The sequence below is a fragment of the Emys orbicularis genome, chromosome 14 (assembly GCF_028017835.1).
Source record: "Emys orbicularis isolate rEmyOrb1 chromosome 14, rEmyOrb1.hap1, whole genome shotgun sequence".
NCBI lineage: Eukaryota > Metazoa > Chordata > Testudines > Emydidae > Emys > Emys orbicularis.
The window spans coordinates 45,550,558-45,566,102 of record NC_088696.1 but is presented as its reverse complement, the minus strand read 5'-3'; the positions used below and the strand labels follow the sequence as shown (position 1 = coordinate 45,566,102).

Sequence of the window (15,545 nt, the reverse complement as noted above, 5' to 3'; positions counted from 1 at the left end):
AAATAGTCCCGAACCACTTCTTTGTCCACAGAGGGCTGGTCACCTCCTCCCCATGCTGTGCTGCCCAGTGCAGGAGTCTGCGAGCTGACCTTGTTCGTGAAGACGGAGGCAAAAAAAGCATTGATTACATTAGCTTTTTCCACATCCTCTGTCACTAGGTTGCCTCCCTCATTCAGTAAGGGGCCCACACTGTCCTTGATTTTCTTCTTGTTGCTAACATACCTGAAGAAACCCTTCTTGTTACTCTTAACATCTGTTGCTAGCTGCAACTCCAAGTGCGATTTGGCCTTCCTGATTTCACTCCTGCATGCCTGAGCAATATTTTTATACTCCTCCCTAGTCATTTGTCCAATCTTCCACTTGTAAGCTTTTTTTGTGTGTTTAAGATTAGCAAGGATTTCACCGTTAAGCCAAGCTGGTCGCCTGCCATATTTACTATTCTTTCTACACATCGGGATGGTTTTTTCCTGCAACCTCAATAAGGATTCTTTAAAATACACTCCAGCTCTCCATCAGTGAATTGATGTAACTATGGGTTTAATACACAGCCTCTGTACGCCCGTGGTGAGACTGGACAGCTATCTAGCCCTCACTCTTATGGAGGTGAACGCCATGGGACCACCAGGTCCCTTCATATCAGGCTACTGCCAAATAAAATATTTGCTCATTCATAACTTTATTATAAGTCATTGGGATAAACTGGCTTCCCTTTTTTTTCACTTGAATTGCATTAGAGCAGAATTTCTAGGACTAAGTCCATATCTACACTACGGGCGCTACAGCAGCTCAGCTCAGGCATTGCAGCTGTGCCGCCGCATAGCATTATAGCATAGACAAGGGGGTCTCACAACACATTTTTTGGTGGTGGCTGCACTGACACTTTTCCCTAAAATACTTAATTAACTTTAGGAAAAACTAATAAATATGCACATATACATGTCCAAATCATTGTAATTTATTCATGTAGAGGTTTTTTGCAGACTCAATAATAAAAATAATGCTGTGAAAAGTGATATCTGTATGTTAATATCCCTTTTCACAGCACACTTACTAGCTACCTGGGAGGCTGTGAAAATAAGTGATATTAACAAACATACAAGTATCACTTTTCACAGTCTCCCAGCTAGCTAGTAAGTCTGCTCTGAGAAGTGGTACTTGCATGTTTGTTAATATCACTTCTCTCAGCAAGCCCCAGGACCCATTAAGCTCCAGATGGGGAGGCCAGGAGGGGAGGCAGTGGGGGCCAAGGGGGATGGGGGAAGGCAGCGGGAGCCAGGGGCAATGGAGGTGGTTAGTGAGTCTTGCTGCTGCATGGCCTGAACAAGGGGTTGGTGGCTGGGGTGGGCGGATCAGTGCCCACAGCCAGAACTGGGGGCAGGAACTGTATGCCTGGAGGCAGAGCTGTGGGTCAGCGCCCAGGGCCAGTTCCTGCCGCCGCGCAACCGAAGCCTGGAGCTGGGTTCCGGAGCTCAGGGCTGCGTGGCCAGAGCCGAGGGTCAGCACCGTCACTGCGCAGCAACTGGAGCCGGTGCTTGCTGCTGCACTGCTAGGGCCAGGGGTCAGCACCCAGGGCTAGCTCCTGCCACCACTTGGCTGAAGCCCAGGACTAGAGCTGAGGATCAGCGCTTGCTGCCATATGGCTGGGTTATCGGCACCAGGGGCTGGGGCAGTGTGGCTGGAGCTGGGGGTTGGCGCCCAAAGCCCTACAGCTGAGACCAGGGGTCAGTGCCTGGGGCCAGTGCCCGCAGTTGCACGGCCGGAGTCAGGGGCCAGCACCTGGTGCTCCGTGATCAGAACCAGGGTCTGGAGGCTGAAGCCCCATGACTGGAGGCCAGGGCCGCGTGGCCGGGGAGTCAGCACCCCTCACCCAACTGCCAGAGCCCAGGGCTGCATGGCCAGGCTCCCGAAGTTCTGCCGCTTGTGCCCACCGCCCAAAACCCTTCCTCCCACCAACGTAGGTCGAGAACTCATCTTGCTCTTGTAGCGCTGTGCCCTGCTTGTGTCAGGAAGGGAGGGAGAGGGGCCGATGGCCCCGCCCATCACCCCCGCCCATCACCACTCAGGAAGCTGTCATAGCCACATGAAAAGTCCTGGCCACAATTGAGAAACACTGGCATAGACCCTTCCTTTAGTGATGGAAGGGTTTTTTCAGTCTCTAGTTAATTCACCTTTCTGAGCTGGTAGTTAGGTCAGCAGCATCATTCTTCTCTGATCTAGCCCCATGTACACTGAGGGTTAGGTTGGCTTAACTGCAGCTCTTTGAGTTAAGAATTTGTCATTTAATGACAGCAATGTAGCTGGTCGCTCTAAATTTTTAAGTGTAGACAAGGCCTAAGACTCTCTTCCAGCCCTTGTTGTCTCACATTTCCTTTTCTGTAAACTGTCTCCTCTGGTTTATCCCTTTATCTGCTCTCTAGTCCATTTTATTCCATCTCATCATTTCTTCTGGCTTGTTGCGTGTTTTGCCCTCTATCTACTGGGTTGTACCTCCTGCTGTTCTGTTTCTTGTGTGAGCAACAGACTGCAATTTATGTTTCCTGATTTCAGACTTCATTTTGCTGCATGTATCAGAAAGGAGCGTATGTGGAAAGCAGTAAAAGTGCCATTGTATATTACAGCTGCATGCTCGGCCCATTTTCTGCTGACAGTGATCATACTTATGTCTCCTTTCCTCTCACCTGGATGTTGTGCTGTGTCATGAGTTTGGTTCCCTGGTGTTTAATCCCTGCTTTGTTTTATACAATAGAAGCTTAATGTGATACTCATTTCACTGAGAATTGTGGTGGCAGCTGAGCCTTTCTCCTTCAGATCTGTCATCTGTCAGCATAAGCCAGCCATTTCTCTGACCTTTGTCTATACACACACACACACGTGCACCAATTTAACTAAATGTGTGTGATTCAACCTGTTTAGTTTAAACTGGTGCAAATTTGTATCTAGACAAGGCCTCTTTCTGAGCTGGCTTAGGCACTGTTTTCTTCCCAAGGGTATTAAAAGTGACATCAGTTTAAAAAAAAAATCACACTTCTCTCAGGGTAGTTTACTTGCTAGTGTTACAGGTAACATTTAAGATTACTGTAAGAGATTAGGGGAATATAATATTGCTTTTTTCTGTTTTTCAATTAGCTTTGGGCCTAGTCAGTATCACTGTTGTGTAGGTCTTTAACACAGCAACAGAGTAGAGAAAAACAAAGTTAAATAGGAAAATATGATAATTAAAAAGAAGACATGAGTGAAGGGTTGCATAGTTCCTTGCGCTACCTTTAACTCTTTTTTAAACTGACTAGACTTCAAATAGACAACATCTCTTTAATTTTGGTTTCCACTACTGGCTACTTAAAGCTGCTAAAGTGGGACTTGTAGTAGAACCACTGGGAAATGGTTGGTTTTCTATAGATTAGTTATTTTGGTTCAGTCGGGTCATCTGTCTGGCTTCTTGTGCTAGCTATTGACTACTTGCACAGCACTCGGCTTGAACGACAAAGATACCGGTCAGTTTGACTTTCGGCTTTCCTACACAAGCACAATGCAGGTGTTTCTGCTCCAGCTGGCTAGAGGGGGTGACTGGACAGCAATAGGAAGCACCTAGTCCCTGTGTTATCCCAGAACATATGCTGCCCCTACCCTATTGGTGTAGCTTCCCATCTTTACTTTATCTGTTTTCTCCCAATCTCTGCACTGCACCCTCCACTCCTTGGTTTTCTTTTGTCCCTGTGACGAACTGGGACTGTTCTTAATGTGGTCTTTGAATGCTGAGTGGGGAGTGTTGGCTGGGAAGGCAGGGGAGGTTGGCTAGGACGGTCTGCATTGGGGGATGGGAGACTGGCCTTGATGGAAGCTACCTGAGCATGTAACATGAGAACCCAGGAAGGGGTTAGAGGCCAGGTGACACCTTTGCCTGGGAAACTGAACAAAGGCTGTGGGAGGGGTTGCTGAAGGAAGAGTTTCAGGAGCTGGCTGGTGGAATGGCTGGGAGGCAGACAGGGCTCTGACCTCCCAAGGGGGCTGTGGGGCCCTGGGACCCCAAGATGGACCTAACTGGGGGGGATCCTGTTGTCTGTGCCTGCAAGACCTGTCTTGGACTGTGTTCCTGTCGTCTAAATAAACCTTCTGCTTTACTGGCTGGCTGAGAGTCATGGTGAATCGCAGGAAGCCGGGGGTGCAGGGCCTTGTGTCACCCCATACTCCGTGACAGTCCCCTTTTCATTCCTAGCTCACCCCAGTGCTTCTGCAACTAGAGCAACAGGAATTTTATGCACAAGTCAATTTTACTCTTTAGTACCACGCAATGTTCCCCACCCCCTCGGGGGGGGGGGGGGAGGGTTTGAAAATGAGAGGGAGAAGTAAACACCAACAGGAATTGCACATACAGGTTGAATTTTGCATAGGCCACATTTTATAGAAATCTGTTTTAGGAATGCTTTAAAGCTTTAAAACTATCCCGTGTCTTCCTCGGGGAAAAAAGGGTGTCTTGGGCATCAAGTCCAACCAAGATGGCCTTAAAAAGAGGGGAAAATTAAAACTAATACATTGTAAAACAGTTCTAAAAATTATTTAAAATTTTTTCAATGCATTCCATAGATTGAAATGCTCTATTCACCCTGGGGAAAGATGGTTAGCCCCCTTTTTTCGATGATCTAAAGTTTCCATTTCTAACTTGGCAGGATTTCAAGATATTGGACTATAAATCTGTCTATGCAGGAATGAATTACCTATGTTTTTCAGACCTGTGCAACCTTAGGTGAAATTCCCAATTTGTGGGTCGTGGGAGAGAAGAGGCATATTTTTCTAGCATGTTGATATTTTTTAAATGGCTGGAAGCTGCTGTGTATCCTTTAGAATTTTGGAAATACTTCTGGCAAAGATGCATTAGCGAGCAGAGTGCTGGTGTAGGTGTATGATAAATGCAGTTTATCACATGGCTCTGCACTGCAGCTAGAGCTTAATGAGTAATGCAGTCATTCTGAACTCATGCCAGTTATTTTTTGTCACCTTTCTGTGTGCTTCTGTCAACCTGCGTTAAAATACTATTATGGTTGCATGTTTAAGTACACTAGTCAAGAAATGACTCTTCCACATAGTCTATTTTCTTTCTAATGCTATAATTACATGAGCACTATTCCTGGAGAACAATGTATAGTATTCAGCATTAGAAAATCTTGTAGTCTTTTTTCTTTCTGGTATATTAAGCTATTTTCACTGTCAGACTGAAGCAGTTAACTTGGATTTCTATATAAATTAAGATACTCTTCTCTATGGTATGGATTTAATTACTTAGTCAGCAACCATATTCTATAGTCAGCATTTTAAAGAAATTGGTAGCTAAAGTTAAGCTCCTGAATTGCATATTTAGACACTGAAAGAAGTAGCTTGATTTTCAAAAGTTCCAAGCTTCTTGCAGCTCCTATTGATTTTCATGTGAAGTCAGAGCAGCAGGGAGCTTGGCACTTAAGAAAATCAGGCTTCTTTCAGTGCCTGAATGTGCAATTCAGAGGAGCATAACTTTAGAACCAGTTTTTAAAAAGCTTGGTCTATATTTTTTCCTCAAACAGCAGCTCAGTCTTATGCACTTATGAGTAGGTGACACACTTAACTATTATGCTAATTTAGTTACAAACTTAAATGGCCTATGTCTGTCTGCAAACTTCCACTATTCTTTTGTACTGGATATATGGTAAATTTAAAAGCAGTTTAATATGTATTTTAAATGACTGGAATACAGAGTAATGCAGAGTATGAAAGATATATACACCTCTACCCCGATATAACGTGACCCGATATAACACGAATTCGGCTATAACAGGGTAAAGCAGTGCTCTGGGGGGGCGGGGCTGCGCACTCCGGTGGATCAAAGCAAGTTCGATATAACGTGGTTTCACCTATAATGCAGTAAGATTTTTTGGCTCCCGAGGACAGCGTTATATCGAGGTAAAGGTGTATTTATCCAAGGTTGTAGAACATTTGTGAACTAGTATGTGATCATGTATTCGTGATATTATTTTATTACATAGATGTATTCATGATATTACAGTAACTCCTCACTTAAAGTTGTCCCGGTTAACGTTGTTTCGTTGCTGATCAATTAGGGAACATGCTCGTTTAAAGTTGTGCAATGCTCCCTTCTAACGTCGGCCTGCTTTGTCCATTGCTTGCAGGAAGAGAGGCCCTTTGCAGCTAGCTGGTGGGGGCTTGGAACCAGGGTGGACCGGCAGCCTCCCTATCAGCTCCCCGCTCTCCTAAGCTCCCTGTGCTGCAGCCACCCAGCAGGCTATCAATTGCAGGCTATCATTTGCTGACAGTTCAGCTGTCCCTCCCCCCCCACTGCCATGTGCTGCCCCTGCCCTCTGCCTTGGAGGTGCTCCCAGAGACTCCTGTTTCCTGTGCGGGGGGGGGGGGGGATGTAATGTCAGGGTGTCCTCCTCCCCCCTGCCCCTGCACCCCGCTTACCCCTTCTCCATATAGAGCAGGGAGGGGACAGGGACGGAGAGAGACATAGAGAGCTTGGGGCAGCAGCTGCTGTCTAAACTTCCTGATCCACTTAAAAAGATAATGCACTTAAGAGTGGGTCAGCTTCCTTAAAGGGGCAGTGTGCATCTTTCTCTCTCTCTCTTTCCCACACACAAGGTGTGTGTCTGTCTCTGTCCGCTATGCTGTCTCCCCTCCCTCGTGTTCATGCTGCCTTGTGTGAGAGGCTACATTAACAACAATGTGTTAACCCTTGAGGGCTCAGCCAAGTGCTAGTTCATCATTTAGCAGTAAGGCATTCCCTGGGAAATATCCCACCCTCTTCCACCCTCTAACTTCACCACCTCAACCAAGCTTCACAATCATCATAGCTGTGAACAATATTAAATTGTTTAAAACGTATACTGTCTGTATATCTATATAATATATAGTTTTTTGTCTGGTGAAAAAAATTTCCCTGGAACCTAACCATTTACATTAATTCTTATGGGGAAATTGGATTCGCTTAACATCGTTTTGCTTAAAGTCGCATTTTTCAGGAACATAACTACAACGTTAAGCGAGGAGTTACTGTATTTTATTATTTTAGTTAACTCTTTTAGTAGGTTGTGTACATACAAATAAAATAGCTTCCATCTCGTTCATGTACCTAATGTGCACTGAAGTCTTTATATGAAGTTTTAATTAAAGAAAATCCCATGGTATGAGGAAATCTTGAATAAAGTGCTCTGTAGTTCTTCTGCCTTAGGGCTAGAAACCATACCCTTCCTAGGTAGGAAAAGTTTTCATTGTCTCATGCCCCAACAAGGAGGGTGCCCAGGCTGAAAGCCTGCAGATGAATGAGAGGATCTTTGAAGCAGAGCTTGCAGCTTGGAAGGCAGGCTGGAGCAGGGAGTTGTCAGATGTGTTTAAGCCACATTTTATGAAGTTTGTAATATTAAATGGCTCGATTGCAACGGCTATATGTGCATCACCACGGGGATTTGAGGGAGAAGGTTTGTCTCTAACATGGTTATGGATAAATCAGTAGTGTGGGGTAATATTCTGGCATGATGCCAATTTTTTTACCTAATATACTTTTGGCCATTTAAAAAAAAAGTGTTGGTAGTTCTGGGATTGGTGGTGATTTAAGTAACTCGTGGCTTTTGAATGCTTCTTGTGTTCCTAGTGTGCCAGTACCAACAAGACAGGTATCAGAGGTTTCCTGAGCCGGGAGAAATGTTGGAACAGGAGGGAATGATTATTGAAAGAATTATGTGGCTTTAAATAGTAATGTTACTGTTTGAAAGATTCCTGTTTTGTTACAACCCCTGCTGCTGTCTGCTCATGGCTGTTATGGTAACACTTGCTTGACCTATAGAGAGGGACTGAAGGAGATAAGGGCTCACTGTGAATGCCTGTTAGTGCAGTACACACGAACAGATTGATTTATCCAAGCGGTCAGATAGGGCACTACTGGACAATTTCCCTTAGAGCAGGTGGTTATCACACCAAAGCAGCATACATTGAAGGAAAGGGGCTGATAGTTGAAAGTCCTCTGGTCATAGAACTCTTCTCAGCCAGCCGTCTTGGTCAGAGCTCCACCAGAGATGGATTTTAAGGGCTCAGACTTTCTGAAGGCTCCTTGGGTACCTTTTTGTTTTAATTTTCTAAGCATGCCAAGCTGTGTGGCTGTGAAAAACTCACTGATCAACATTCTACTGCCTACTTCAGGGTGCTGGGCAGAAGTGACTCATCTTGTGCCATCCTTTGGACACCAGTGAGCTTCCTCAGGTTGCTTGCTATCTTTACGATCCTCTCGATCCAAAGTTACTGTTGAGCCCACTTGGCAGTGGATGTTAGCCTGGAGTTGCTTATCTTATGAGACTCAGTGCAGTGTTGGATGCTTTGACTTTTTTTCATTGGTGGAATTAGCACTGAGAATCCTAGATTGCTAAATGCTCCTTTGTGAGTGCCTAACATCACTAATTATCAGTGACCAGAGTGAAGGCTACATTGACAGAGCAGCTTTCTAATTCCTTCCCTCCCCCAAATATGTTCCTTTAATGTGACACTGCTACTTGCTGTTGCCATGGTGATAAGAAGGCTGTGTCAGATTGAAGATAACTTGACCATTTTGGTAAACTGCTCTAAGCAGTGTATCTAAATGGTGATAATCTCATTAAATCACATTAAAGCAAACCCAGAAGCATTGAAGGAGGCTACACTGCTGTGAACCATCAGCACGGCAGTCTGTTATGATACGGTATGTGGATCATGCCGCGCAAGGCTGTTGGATTACAAAGAGAGGAGGGGACAGTGAATACAAAGCAGATCGCTTTGCAGTTTAATTTTGTTTGGCCACTCCTGGCTTGGAGCCTGATGGTGGGGTACTTCTCTCTCCTCTCAATCTGAATTTGGGAGCCAACTATTTCCAGGCTTTGTAAATTGTTGCTCCTACCAACTGTATGGATGTCCATGCACTGGAACAGAATGCATGTCTGCATAACTTTCAAGTCTCTATATAAATTGAGTGTCACTTAATTCTGGTCGTAGGTATGTATAAAGGGTGGGCATTCCTAGCCACTTGCTAAGCCTAGTGTGTGGCATGTGAAAGTCAGCATTATGGGCTGCTTGGGGTGCAGAATATGGATTTTAACATATTGGATAAATTAAATTGGTAATCAGGTATTTTCTGCATTCCCGTATGTTAGGAAATATTTGTTCTTGTCTTCTGCTCTTGTAAATAATGGATCACAAATCCTCTTGGTAAAGGTCTTGATGCAATCTTTTTGTTATGTAGGATGCTCACTCACAAGGAGAGGTGGTGGCCTGCCTGGAGAAAGGGCTGGTAAAGGAGGCAGAGGAGAGTGATCCCAGAATTCAGGTTTCTGATGAGTGTAAGAAAGCAATTCTTCGTGTGGCTGAACTCTCCTCAGATGACTTCCACTTGGACCGACACCTGTACTTCGCATGCCGTGATGACCGGGAACGCTTCTGTGAAAATGTGAGTAGTTGGAAGTATTAGCCCGATCTTATCCCACAAATTAATGCCTGAAAAGAGCCAGAGAGGAACCAGAGCAAGATCCCATGATAGCCGAAGTGATTCTGGGAACTACCTGTTAGTCAGCCTTCATACGTCCATCTTCTGTGGTGAAACCTGTGAAAGAGATCAACTGTATTAGGCAGCCTTTGGTTACTACTCTGTTCCATTGTCAATACATATGACCTCTGTTAAGCATCTCATTTTTGTCAGTCCTTTGAGCGGCTGGAAACAAATTCTCAGTTTTTATTTTTATCTCTGTGGTTTGAGTAGCTGATTTTCTTGCTATTCTAAGCTTTTAGTTAAGCACCTTTGGCACCAGGAACTCCTATGAGGTCTTATGAAAAGTACATTTTGATCTCACTGTGTGGTTTTAGAGTGGACAGGAGAGGAGAATCTCTGCTCTACTACCATTCTTGTCATGATGTTGAATTAACGGCAGCTGAAACATAGGCTCTGCTAATGGAGCAGTGGCATTGAGTGATGCAGCAGGAAAGCAGACCTATTGCTTTGTTCAGGTTCTCTTGCATTAATAGAAAAGGTATTTTCTCAGCAAAAAGATGGCAGGAGCCAGAGTAAGGAAACTCAGCTGAAATATTTTCCTTTACAAAAAACATCTTCAGTTCTGTGCTATGTTTAACAAATGTTAGAGAGTTATTCCCATAATGCACATGAACACGGCTTTATTAGTTTAAAAGTAGGCCTTTGGTACAATAGCACAATTCTATTGAATTTTGGTTAGCAAGAGGGTAAGCTGTAAACTATCCTAAATGACCAGTGCTGCTGTTCTGTTTCACAGACTCAGGCTGGGGAAGGCCGGGTTTACAAGTGCCTTTTTAACCACAAGTTTGAAGAATCTATGAGTGAAAAGGTAGGTATCTATTTCAGCTGGGAAAATCCTTTACCCAGCAGTCATCGATCATCCATTCCGCTAACTGACCCTCTGTCTTATTCATCCCTATCCCCAGTATTACTACATTTACAGTAACCCACTATTATTAAGTTGGCCAGACAGATATGGGTCCTTGAATAACTTCGAACAGATGCCTTTAAATTGGGACATTCATGCTTCCAGGTATACGCTGATGGTATGGATTGGTTACTTTTGTTTAGCTTTGGGAGTGCTACGTTTGGTATATAAAGCATTAAGGATATACAACTGTAGTCCATCTACCAAGCCAGGGAAAGCAAAGGCCAGGAAATGCAGGGATCTGGACTAGTAAAGATTTCTCTCCTGTTCTTTGGGTGACTATTCCTACTTTAAACATTGAATGGTGGTGTTGCTGTTTATCCCTGAAGTCCTAGATAAATGGTGTTGCTTTCATGTGTAGACTAAAACAGATTGTTTTGATGTCTCTCTCGATATAGGCATTGCATATTAATCCTATCGCTTTGTCACCAGGCTACTCATCAAGGGCTGTTTTTAGCAAAGTTGTAGAAATGATGCTGTGACGGGTTGGATCACAGAAACCCCCTTGGGAACTGCCAACTGATGTGCCAAGACTACTTCTGCCCCTGCTTTCCCTGCCCTCCCAGCTTAAGACTTCAGTGCCCTGCCTGGTTTGAGCCAGACCCGCTAGCCTGCTGCAGACCCAGACGCAGGTCTGAACCACGTCCCCTAACAGCTGTAGGCTTAATTGAAAGCAGATTAAGAAGTGTTCCTGTCTTTAACACTCAGATGCCCAACTCCCAATGGGGTCCAAACCCCAAATAAATCCGTTTTACCTTGTATAAAGCTTATACAGGGTAAACTCGTAAATTATTCGCCCTCTATAACACTGATAGAGAGATATGCACAGCTGTTTGCCCCCCCCAGGTATTAATACATACTCTGGGTTAATTAATAAGTAAAAAGTGATTTTATTAAATACAGAAAGTAGGATTTAAGTGATTCCAAGTGGTGACAGACAGAACAAAGTGAATTACCAAGCAAAATAAAATTAAAAGACGCAAGTCTAAGCCTAGTACAGTAATAAAACTGAATACAGATAAAATCTCACCCTCAGAGATGTTCCAGTAAGTCTCTTTCACAGACTGGATGCCTTCCTAGTCTGGGCACAATCCTTTCCCCCGGTACAGCCCTTGTTCCAGCTCAGGTGGTAGCTAGGGTATTTCTCATGATGGCCAGTCACCTTTGTTCTGTTCCACTTACATATCTTTGGCACAAGGCGGGAATCTTTTGTCTCTCTGGGTCCCCCCTCAACCCCCTAAGTGGAAAAGCACCAGGTTAAAGACGGATTCCAGTTCAGGTGACATGATCACATGTCACTGTAAGACTTCATTACCCACTTGCCAGCACATAGGTATACAGGAAGACTTACAAGTAAAACACAGCCGTCTGCAGTCAATTGTCCTGGTTAATGGGAGCCATCAAGATTCCAAACCACCATTCCTTAAGCAGGAATCCCCAGCTTCCCTCTCTAGAGCTGGGTTCTGTTAGTCAGATTTTCTTGTCCTTCCTAAGCAGGAGCCCTTAGTTCTCTTCTCTGGAGCTGAGGTGTGTTTTCACCAGCTCTGAGGCTTTTGCCAGTCTCTGCCTTAAGCTGGCTGCTGTTCCTTAATCAGGCTTCAGCCTTTCCCTGCTGGTATCTCTGGGTGTCTGTCTGCTGTGAGGGAGGAGGCAGCTTGTCCCCAATTGGTTGGAGGAGAGGGGAGTCTTGCGTGGCTCCTGGCCCCAGGCCTTTAGAGGAAATCCTGTCATTCTATCTCTAAACACCATTCATTCCTGGGACTACTTCCTTTCTCTCCACATCCCCCTTAGGTCCTTATGTTGGACCTTTCAACCCCTTAAAGGGCCATGCTATGTTAGAGTGGGCTGACCATTAGTCCCCATGACAGTATATATTTGTATTGATTGACAGCTCAGCTGTTCTAACACTTATCTTCCTCAGTGTCGTGATGCACTGACAACCCGTCAAAAGCTGATTGCTCAGGACTATAAAGTCAGTTATTCATTGGCAAAATCCTGTAAAAGTGACCTGAAGAAGTACCGCTGTAACGTGGAGAACCTTCCCCGGTCCCGGGAAGCCAGGCTTTCCTACCTGCTGATGTGTCTAGAGTCTGCAGTGCACAGAGGTGAGAGGGGTTAGAGTTGGGTAACGTGATTTGCTTGCTTATTTGGAAACTTAACTACAATAGATTCCACTTAATAGCAATCCCAAAATTAACAGCTTTTGCTTAATAGCAACATTTTGCCAGGGGTCGATCCGTCCCATTGACTATAATGTTAATGGGATTCAGATGGTGGCAACAGGCATGTTGCTTACTAAGAACTTTTTTGGAAGAAAGGCCCTGGCCACAGCCAGGTTTGCAGGGCTGCAGCCGGGGAAGGAAGCAATGGGACATGCTCAGCACTGACTTCAGGCAGGTTTGCGTGGCTGCAGCCAGGGAAAACCTGACTCAGTGCTTCCTTCCCCGGCTATAGACCCATAAACCTGCCTTCCGCTTATTGGCAATTTCCAGATAATGGCAACTTCTATTGCTGGATACCAAGAGGTTGCTCATTAAGCAGCATCCACTATTTTCAAGCTCCAGCTCGTCAAATTAAAATGGAGCTGCCTACTGATACTTCTATCAGTGGGGTTTCCCCTCATGCAACAGTACTTGATATAAGACTTGTATATGCCTAATCTGTTAGAGATTTGGTGGATTGTTTTGTAGTTAAGGTTTGAAATAAAATCTGGCCTGTGACTCTTAATATGTTTGTGGAAGACCATTGCTTATTTTAATTCTTGCATCATGTCAGTGATCTCAGTGTGAAGATTATCAAATGGAGAATAGTTTCCAAAGTGTGTTCAAGTGATTCCTATTATATACTTTAAAATCCTTGGCAATAAAATGGCGAAGTCTACTTAAATTGTTACTGTGGAACTGAAACCTGAAGCAGCTGTACTAAATCCTTCCCTCCACAGCTAATCTAAGGCCTGGTCTACACTAACCCCCAAATTCGAACTAAGGTACGCAACTTCAGCTACGTGAATAACGTAGCTGAAGTCGACATACCTTAGTTCGAACTTACTGCGGTTCAGACGCGGTCCACACGCGGCAGGCAGGCTAGGCTCCCCGTCGACTCCGCGGTACTCCTCTCGCCGAGCTGGAGTACCGCAGTCGACGGCGAGCACTTCCGGGATCGATTTATCGCGTCCAGACCAGACGCGATAAATCGAACCCGGAAGTTCGATTGCCAGCCGTCGAACTACCGCGGTAGTGTAGACCTGGCCTAAGTGGTTTTCCTCTGTTATATAATAAACATGAAATATACGTTACTTAGTATATGATATAAACCGCTACCTTAATTTATGATCAGCTCACAACATGAAAGCCAAAGCTCTTCACTTACTCTTCTGTCTTTGTAAGTAGTCCTTCTTCCTCAGCTAAGTTGTTTAAGTAAATTAATTTTCTTACTATACACATGTATGTATGTATGTATGTATGTATATATCAGCAGAGCATACTGCATCCTAATGATACACAATGCTAATTAATGTTCTTCTTTAAATGTAGAAAGCAAAGATAATGAGTGCTGAGGCTGCGCTGGAACCCAGAACTGTCCCACAGGCATTGCAGAACAGATGGGCCTATCAGAGGGTCTCAAAAAGCAGGACCATGTTACATAAACTTGGCAAAGCTGCTATAAAACTGTGTACAAGTGGCACACAATGTTACACATTCTTAACTTACGTCTTGGAGACGTTTGTACCACTCTGCAGTAGTGTTCTGTTTTGTGGCTCCTGTGGTAGGACTGCATGCTGTAATGCCTCTGGTGCAATGAGGGCCAAAGTGCCGTGGCAGCCTTTCTCAAAGTCTTTGCATTTATGGCCTTGAATGAGTAATTACATTTTTTACACAATCCAAATGTATTACTTACTGCCTACTGTAGCGTTTTCTTTATAGGACAGGTATGGACTGGTTGCTTCCCTGAATTCCTCAACCCTGCAGGCAGTTGCTGTGGTGTGTTTAATTTCCTCTTTGCTGATGGAACATGTTATGCAATACCTAGGCCAGGGGTGCACACATTCTAGCTCAGAAGGAACATTGCTTCACACACCCAGCCATATAATTTAAGCATGACTTGGGAATTGGCAAAAGTTGGAGTTGAGAGATTTCCAGTTTCAGTTTTTGGAGTCAAACTGCATAAGGGAATTCCAGAAAGGTTTCTAATTAGCATATCTTAAACTTTTCATAGCTGAATTTCTGTATAACTATTGTCCACTTGCTAGAAATCCAGCATGTCATTTCTGTAATGTGCCTGAACTTCATGGCCCTCTGAGTACGAGACTCTGCTGTCTCCCATGAAACCTTTCTCCCCCTAAATGGCACTGTTAACCCATCATTTGGCCAGAATAATCTTTTCCAATTACGTAAAAGGCCCTTAATTTACTGCAAGTGGCTTCCATCTCTGCAGTGAAACTGATCGCTTGAATGTGCTAAGAATAGATGATAACCTTGTAGTTCAAGGCTAGAAATCCATTAAGGGCTTCTGGTTATGGTACAAAAGCGGCTCTTGAACAGTACAGGCTCAAACTGGAATGTCCCTGTAAATTTTTTCAGAATATAATAGAATATTCTATTTAAAGAACTTCCTATTCCCAGCAGTCATATTACTATTGATTTGAAGTATGAACAGTGACTGTTAGTGTTTGTTCACTGGTTTATCGGGTGATGTTCAGTAATTATCTATATTGCCTCAGTAGTATACAGAATGCCAATATTGTCTCTACTCCTTCAGTATGTGAAATGTTCAATTACAATACGCTTCCTCGCACTACAGAAAGACCCCACTAAGCATTAACACTAAATCACATCTGCCTTCACTTGGCCTAGGTCGGCAGGTGAGCAGTGAGTGTCAGGGTGAAATGTTGGATTACCGGCGCATGCTAATGGAAGACTTCTCGTTGAGCCCGGAAATCATTCTGAGCTGCCGAGGGGAGATTGAACACCACTGCTCAGGGCTGCATCGGAAAGGGCGTACTTTGCATTGCCTGATGAAAGTTGTACGTGGGGAGAAGGGAAACGTTGGACTGAACTGCCAACAGGCGGTAAGGAGAGGCTTATGTCA

General features: G+C 44.4%; 1 protein-coding gene across 1 annotated transcript in view; it reads left to right on the top strand.

The window, feature by feature from the left end:
* The window catches only part of GLG1 (golgi glycoprotein 1), a 185,937-nt gene that overhangs the window by 116,274 nt on the left and 54,118 nt on the right, over positions 1 to 15,545 (top strand). Inside the window, exons 5-8 of the mRNA XM_065416480.1 lie at positions 9,248 to 9,451; positions 10,287 to 10,358; positions 12,379 to 12,562; positions 15,311 to 15,525. Coding sequence (XP_065272552.1) covers positions 9,248 to 9,451; positions 10,287 to 10,358; positions 12,379 to 12,562; positions 15,311 to 15,525 — 675 coding nt within the window. The remainder of the gene's footprint in view (positions 1 to 9,247; positions 9,452 to 10,286; positions 10,359 to 12,378; positions 12,563 to 15,310; positions 15,526 to 15,545) is intronic.